Genomic DNA, 7,707 nt, shown 5'->3' with positions numbered 1-7,707 from the left:
GCACCTCCACACACATCATCAATTGCATCCTCTGCCTCCTCTATATTGGGGAGACAGGCCGGCTACTTGCGGAGCGTTTCAGAGAACACCTCTGGGACACCCGGACCAACCAACCCAACCACCCTGTGGCTCAACACTTCAACTCCCCCTCCCACTCCACCTAGGATATGCAGGTCTTTGGACTCCTCCATTGCCAGACCACAACAACACGACGGTTGGAGGAAGAGCGCCTCATCTTCCGCCTAGGAACCCTCCAACCACAAGGGATGAACTCTGATTTCACCAGTTTCCTCATTTCCGGAGGAGTAGAAACTGACAAGTCATCTCCCAGTTTAAGAAAGGGAAGAGGCAGAAAGCAGGAAATTATGGTGGGGTTAGTCTGATTGTGGAGTACTTGGAAATGTATGATAAAATAGGGCTGAATCAGCAAGGCTTGGTCAAGGGGAGGTTGTGCCTGACAAAGCTATTATGATTCTTTTGAGGAGATAATGTGCAGTTTTTAGATAAAGGAGAGCCAGTAGAAGTGATTGATTTAGATTTCCCAAAGGCCTTTGACCAGGTGCCCCACAGGAGGTTGCTAAATAGAATAGCTGACTGGCAAAATGCAGAGATGAAGGGTCTTTTACAGCATGGCAGCCAGTGATTAGTGGAATTCTGCGAGGGTCAGTGTTGGGACCACAACTATTTACACAGTAATGATTTGGACAGAAGAACAGAGAGCACGTTATGCTGTTTACAGATGACACAAAGATAGAGAGTGAGATGCGGAAGTGGAGATGCTGCAGGAAAGACTTGGACAGACCTGTAGAGTGGGCAAAGTGGTGCCAAATGGAATACAGTATGGGAAAGTGTGAGGTTATGCACTTTGATAGGAAGACTAGAGGTGTTTCCTAAAATGGGGAAAGGCTGTGAAAATCTGGAAGGGACGTAGGAGCCCTAGCATTCTTGAGGTTAACATAAATTTAGACAGAAATATTGGCTATCACTTCAAGAGGACTAGAATACAAGGATGTACTGTTGAGGCTGTATAAGGCTATGGTCAGACCACATTTGGAACATTTTGGGCCCCATTTCAAAGGAAGGATGTACTGACTTTGCGGGGGTCCAGAGAAGGTTCATATGAATAATCCCGGGAAGAAAGGATTTGTCAAATTAAAGAGTGGTTCAGGAGTTTAGGTCTGTACTCTGGAGTTTAGAAGGATGAGAGGGATCTCATTGAAATTTACCGAATTTTCATAAGCCTGGATAGAGTGGAAATGGAGAGAATGTTTCCACTGAGGGCCTGAGGGCACAGTCCCCTAGTGATGGGATGTCTCTTTAGAGATATGAGGAATTTCTTATTCGGAGGGTGGTGAACCCATGGAACTAATCGCCACAGATTGCTATGTAGACCAAGTCATTGAGTATAATTAGTCAGGAGTTCAAAGATTACAGGGAGAAGGGAAGCAAATGGGGTTAAGAAGTAATTCCACTATGATCGAATGGAAGAGCAGACTTGATGGGCTGAATGACCTAATTAAACTCCATACCTTATGGTTAAGGTCACTGTCTGTAAAATAATCCCCTGCTGATACTTCAACCACTAGCCCAGCTTCATGATCTAAAATTAAGTCCAAGACTGCCCCCTTTCTTGTAGGTCCTTCTATTTACTGGCTTGAAAAGCTCTGCTGGATGCATTTTAAAACTCCATTCCCTCCATACCTTTCACACAGTGACTACCCCAGTTAATGTTGGGGAAGTTGAAATCTCCCACTGTAACTGCTCTAATATTTTTGCACTTCTCTGAAATGTGCCTACATTTCTGCTGTTCTACTTATATTGGACTGTTGAGGGACTATAGTACACTCCCAGCAATGTGAGTGCTTCATTTTTGGTTTTAAGTTCTACTCATAATGGCTTCATTTGAGGAGCCACGATTATGGATGACCCAAAAATAGATGAGAAGGCAAGTGGAGAGCAAAGGGACATGGATGACTGGGCAAAAACCTGGCAGATGGACTATAATGTGGGGAAATGTGAGATTATGCATTTTTAACAGGCAGAATTTTGGAGCAAAATGTTGTTTTAATGGAGGAGGACTGCTGAAACTGCAGCTCAGAGGATTGTTGGAGGTATCCTGCATTAATCTAAGCTAGAATACAAGCTCAGGTAATGGAGAAAGTAATTGGCCTTTAATTTTCTTGGTAAAGCTTTATCGGACTTAAATACTATGAACAATTTTGGTCCCCTTATCTAATGAAAGATACACTGGCATTGGAGGCAGTCCAGAGAAGGTTCATAAAGTTGATCCCAGGTAAGGGGGGAACTGAGTCGTAGAAAACTTATTGGAGTTTAGAAGAATGAGAGGTGACCTTATTAGAGTCATAGAGATGTACAGCATGGAAACAGACCCTTCGGTCCAACCCGTCCATACCGGCCAGATATCCCAACCCAATCTAGTCTCACCAGCCAGCATCAGGCCCATATCCCTCCAAATCCTTCCTATTCATATACCCATCCAAATGCCTCTTAAATGTTGCAATTGTACCAGTCTCCATCCCTTCCTCTGGCAGCTCATTTCATACACGTTCCACCCTTTGTGTGAAAACGTTGCCTCTGAGGTCTTTTTATACCTTTCCCCTCTCACCCAAAACCTATGCCCTCTAGTTCTGGACTCCCCGAACCCAGGGAAAAGACTTTGCCTATTTACCCTGTTCATGCCCCTCATAATTTTGTAAACTTCTATAAGGTCACCCCTCAGCCTCCGACACTTCAGGGAAAACAGCCCCAGCCTGTTCAGCCTCTCCCTGTAGCTCAAATTCTCCAATCCTGGCAACATCCTTGTAAATCTTTTCTGAACCCTTTTAAGTTTCACAACATCTTTCCGATAGGAAGGAGACCAGAATTGCACGCAATATTCCAACAGTGGCCTAACCAATGTCCTGTACAGCCGCAACATAACCTCCCAACCCCTGTACTCAATACTCTGACCAATAAAGGAAAGCATACCAAACGCCTTCTTCACTATCCTATCTACCTGCGACTTCACTTTCAAGGAGCTATGAACCTGCACTCGAAGGTCTCTTTGTTCAGCAACATTCCCTCGGACCCTACCATTAAGTGTATAAGTCCTGCTAAGATTTGCTTTCACAAAATGCACCACCTCACATTTATCTGAACTTGTGGTAGCTGCAGGAAGGGTCTTGCCCGTTGTGGAGTGTCTCGAACCTGAGGACATAATCTTAGAGTAAAAGATCACTCGTTTAAGACAAAGATGAGGAAGAATTTCTTGAGGGTAGTGAATCTGGAACTCTGCCGCGAGGGCTGTTTGAGGTTGGGTATTTACGTTTATTCAAGGCCGGTATAGACGTTTTTATCTGAGGCAATGTTAACAGTTATGGGGGGAAAGGCAGGAATGTAGAGTTGGGGATTATCAGGTCAGTTATGATTTCATCGGATGGATTCAATGGGTTTTCTGTCTTACTTCTGTTTCTATACCTTACAGTCTTCAGTTTTGATTTTAAGATGTCTGACAAAGCCCATCTTAGCATTCCATTCAGAATGTCGTCTGCACATTGTCGATATTAAAATGCCTTAAAACTCAAATAATGTTCGGTAAATCAGGACTGATTTTTAATGTCTCATGAAACTTGCACGTGGGGCGGTTTGATAAACCCAGACTCTTAACCCCATGTCAGATTGCCACAAGAATTAAAAACTACACCACCAGGTTTTTTTTTAGATTAGATTAGATTACTTACAGTGTGGTAACAGACCCTTCGGCCCAACAAGTCCACACCGACCCGCCGAAGCACAACCCACCCAGACCCATTCCCCTACATTTACCCCTTCACCTAACACTACGGGCAATTTAGCATGGCCAATTCACCTAACCTGCACATTTTTGGATTGTGGGAGGAAACCAGAGCACCCGGAGAAAACCCACGCCGACACGGGGAGAATGTGCAAACTCCACACAGACAGTCGCCTGAGGCAGGAATTGAACCTGGGTCTCTGGTGCTGTGAGGCAGCAGTGCTAACCACTGTGCCACCGTGCTGCCCAGGTTGTTTAGGATTGTTCTCCGTCACCTTTGAAGCTCACCAGACATTCCAGCAGATCTGATGTGAATCTTGCAAAACTTAATGCATGTGAAAGTTGTTACAATGGATTCAATTCTGTAATATTAACACATTCTATAAGACATCAAGCCACTTATCATTTGGCTACAAATTCTATTCGATCTATAATGGCAATGTGGAGCTTGTCTGTTTCCTGCCATCTGTAAAAGTCCATCTCCACTTTACCCGTCCTTTTATCCAGAGTGCTGCAAGCTACATTCCCTCTTCAAAAGCTTAACATCCCCGAGCATTACTACAGTTTGGTCTTTGCTCTATTCTGATGGACTGTTCTGATTTTGTTTTTAACAGGTGCTGATATTTTCTCAAATGACATCCATGTTGGACATCCTAATGGACTATTGCTACTTGAGGGACTACAAATACAGCCGGCTGGATGGTTCCATGTCTTATGTAATGCGTGAGGAAAATGTATGTTCCCCTCAGGCTGCAGCTTGAATCTTTGCCATTTCTTAGTTTTGGCTTTCTTGTTTGTAAAAGAAATAACGAAAACTAGTGGAAGTGTACACACCAAAACAGGTTAGACTTCACTCCAAAGTTGTTGCTGCTTTTTAGCTTCCTGGATTTCTAAGCAGTATGGAATATGAAAATTTTGTTCCCTTTAAAATGTGCAGCCAGCCAGCTACCCAAAGTTTCCATGAAGATTTTTACACAAGCTGTCTATAAGTGGCTGGCACGTGTGCAATTATTGAAAAATATAATAGTGCAAGGATCCTTAAATCAATCAGCCACTTACTAGAAAAGAAAATTTGATTGTTATAGAACATAACAATACAGCACGGTATAGGCCCTTCGACCCTTGATGTTGTGCTGCCCTTTTATCCTGCTCTAAGATCAAACTAACCTATGTACCGTTCGTTTTACTATCATCCATGTGCCTATCCAAGAGTCGCTTAAATGTCCCTAATGTATCTGACTTTTACTTCCACTGCTGGCAGTGCATTCTATGTACCCACCATTTTATGTAAAGAATCTACCTCTGACATCTCCCCTAAACCTACCTTCTGGCACCTTAGAATTATGCCCCCTCGTGATAGTCGTTTCCACCCTGGGAGAAAGTCTATGCCACTCAACATCTTGTACACCTCTACAAGTCACCTCTCTTCCTCCTTCGCTCCAATGAGAAGAGCCCTAGCTGCCTCAACTTTACTTCATAAGATCAGACATGCTCTCCAGTTCATGCAGCAACCTGGTAAATCTCCTCTGCACCCTCTCTAAAGCTTCCACATCCTTTCCATAATGAGGTGACCAGAACTGAGCAGAATACAGACAACCTCGGTTAGTCAAATGACAATTATCCGAATTTTGGATTATCTGAACAAGATTTCAATGTCTTGTAAAAACGTTATTCATCAGTTATCCGAACAAAATACTCTGCTCCCGTCTCTTTCGGATAATCGAGGTTGTTTTGTATTCCAAGTGTAGTCTAACCGGGGCTTTATAGAGCTGCAGCGTAACCACTTGGCTCTTAAACTCATACCCCTGCTAATGACAGCCAACACACCATATGCCGCCTTAACAACCCTATCAATTTGTGTGGCAACTTTGAGGGATCTATGGATGTGGACCCCTAGATCCATCTGTTCCTCCACACTGCCAAGAATCCTGTAATCTGCATTCACATTGGACCTTCCAAAATGAATCACTTCACCCTTTTCCAGGTTGAACTCTTAACTGCCACTTCTCAGCCCAACTCTGCATCTTGTCAATGTGTTGTTACAACCTACAACAGCCCTCCACACTATCCACAACTCCACCAACCTTCGTGTCATTGGCAAACTTACTAATCCACCCTTTCACTTCCTCATCCAAGTCATTTATAAAAATCACAAAGAGTAGAGATCAGAACAGATCCCTGTGGAATACACTGGTGTTAGGTCCTTCAAGTCTTGACCTGAAATAGATACAAGGGATGTTATTTTAAAGAAGTCACTATATCAACGTGAACATCTTTTAAAATAGACAGCTGAATTGAAAATGGAACTGAAAGAATAAAACCAATTAAAGAAGCTTGAATGAACAAAGGTTTATGGATAAATGTGGTTAAATTGCACCAATGTTAAGAGGAATTAATACAGAGCTGTCACGTGGCTTTTGTAGCTTCCTAAGCTGATGGTTTCCTGAAGAAGTAATTGAAGAGGAAAATATTAGTCAGGGATATATAATCTGGAACTGGATGGTTGTTTGGTGTTTTATTTCTTGGAGTGGATATGATGGGCGAGGAAACAGATGATGGAGAAAGGAGCAAATTTATGGAAGCTGGTATCTTGGTTAGGAATCCCACCTATTAATTTGCAAAAATTTATTCACTGGTGATATCAGAGAAAGAAATTGGCAGAAAAAAATCATTTGGTTCATTTGTCCTTCAGGAAAACCATTAGCATGCTTCTCTATTTTTAGTCCCTTGAGCATGCTGACCCTATTCAGTTTGGATACTGAACTTGTTTTTTCCACTCTGACTTAAACTGTTTGTCCTGTTTGGGCTGAATGTTGCTCTGTCTCTCAATATTTTGGCTGTTTATCTCTGGAATGGGCTATTAAATGTGTTTGTACCCCTCTTGCTGAGTTTCTTTACTTAGTCTGCACATATCACTAGCATGAACTTTGAATGGGCAATGGGGTTGGAGAGCAGTAATTCTTATTAGAAAGTATTCTATTTCTGTGCCACTTTTCTTTTTTCCCCAGATAAACAATTTCAACAGTGATCCTGAAGTTTTCATCTTTTTACTGAGCACTCGAGCTGGGGGTTTGGGCATTAACCTGACTGCAGCAGACACTGTCATTATATACGACAGTGACTGGGTAAGTATTGGTAACTGACTGTGACTTTAGTGCTTTAAATTTACTAACTGATATTTACTGTTAATCCTGTGAACATTGATGACTTCTTTGTGCACTGGGTAGAATCTACTGTAGCTGATCAACAAACTGTAGTTTGGAATATCACTTGAAGTCAGGATTTTTAACACTGTGCACAATGAATGGTGTAGCATTCGGTGGCAGGACGTTTTAGTAAATGTTACCTTCTGCTTAGTGCAGGAGTGAACTAATGGTGGACGAGTCTGTTGTTTTGAGATGCTGAATGAATTTCCTATAGTTTATTGGTGATAAGTGTGCACTACAGGGCAAGAGTTATAGCTGGGGGCAGGGAAATTATGATGCGGTGAGGCATGACTTAGGATGTGTGGCTTGGAAAAGTAAGCTTCAAGGCAAGGGCGTAACTGATATGTGGAGCTTGTTCAAGGAGCAACTAGAGAGTGTCCTTGATAAGTATGTACCCATCAGGCAGGGAGGAAAGGGTCGTGTGAGGGAGCCGTGGTTTAATAAGGAATTGGAATCCCTTGTTAAAGGGAAGAGGGCGGCCTATGTAAAGATGAGGCGAGAAGGTTCAATTGGGGCGATTGAGAGTTATAGGATAGCCAGGAAGGACCTGAAGAGAGAGCTAAGAGCAGCAAGGAGGGGACATGAAAGGACCTTAGTCGATAGGATTAGGGAAAACCCTAAGGCTTTCTATAGGTATGTTAGGAATAAAAGAATGACTAGGGTAGGAATAGGCCCAGTCAAGGATAGTAGTGGGAAGTTCCGTGTGGA

General features: G+C 42.8%; 1 protein-coding gene and 1 long non-coding RNA gene across 4 annotated transcripts in view; one reads left to right on the top strand and one right to left on the bottom strand.

Moving 5' to 3' along the window:
• Positions 1 to 7,707, top strand: part of hells (helicase, lymphoid specific) — a 65,427-nt gene that overhangs the window by 50,719 nt on the left and 7,001 nt on the right. For all 3 annotated transcript variants that reach the window (XM_043712290.1, XM_043712289.1, XM_043712288.1), the window contains exons 18-19: positions 4,408 to 4,527; positions 6,802 to 6,918. In XM_043712290.1, the coding sequence (XP_043568225.1) occupies positions 4,408 to 4,527; positions 6,802 to 6,918 (237 nt within the window). The remainder of the gene's footprint in view (positions 1 to 4,407; positions 4,528 to 6,801; positions 6,919 to 7,707) is intronic.
• LOC122561017 overlaps positions 6,224 to 7,707 on the bottom strand; it is a 7,676-nt gene continuing 6,192 nt past the window's right edge. The window contains exon 3 of the long non-coding RNA XR_006314883.1: positions 6,224 to 6,236. This is a non-coding gene — a long non-coding RNA (uncharacterized LOC122561017). The remainder of the gene's footprint in view (positions 6,237 to 7,707) is intronic.

This window comes from Chiloscyllium plagiosum, chromosome 22 (assembly GCF_004010195.1).
Source record: "Chiloscyllium plagiosum isolate BGI_BamShark_2017 chromosome 22, ASM401019v2, whole genome shotgun sequence".
Taxonomy (NCBI): Eukaryota; Metazoa; Chordata; class Chondrichthyes; order Orectolobiformes; family Hemiscylliidae; genus Chiloscyllium; species Chiloscyllium plagiosum.
This window is presented reverse-complemented; position numbering and strand designations above follow the sequence as displayed.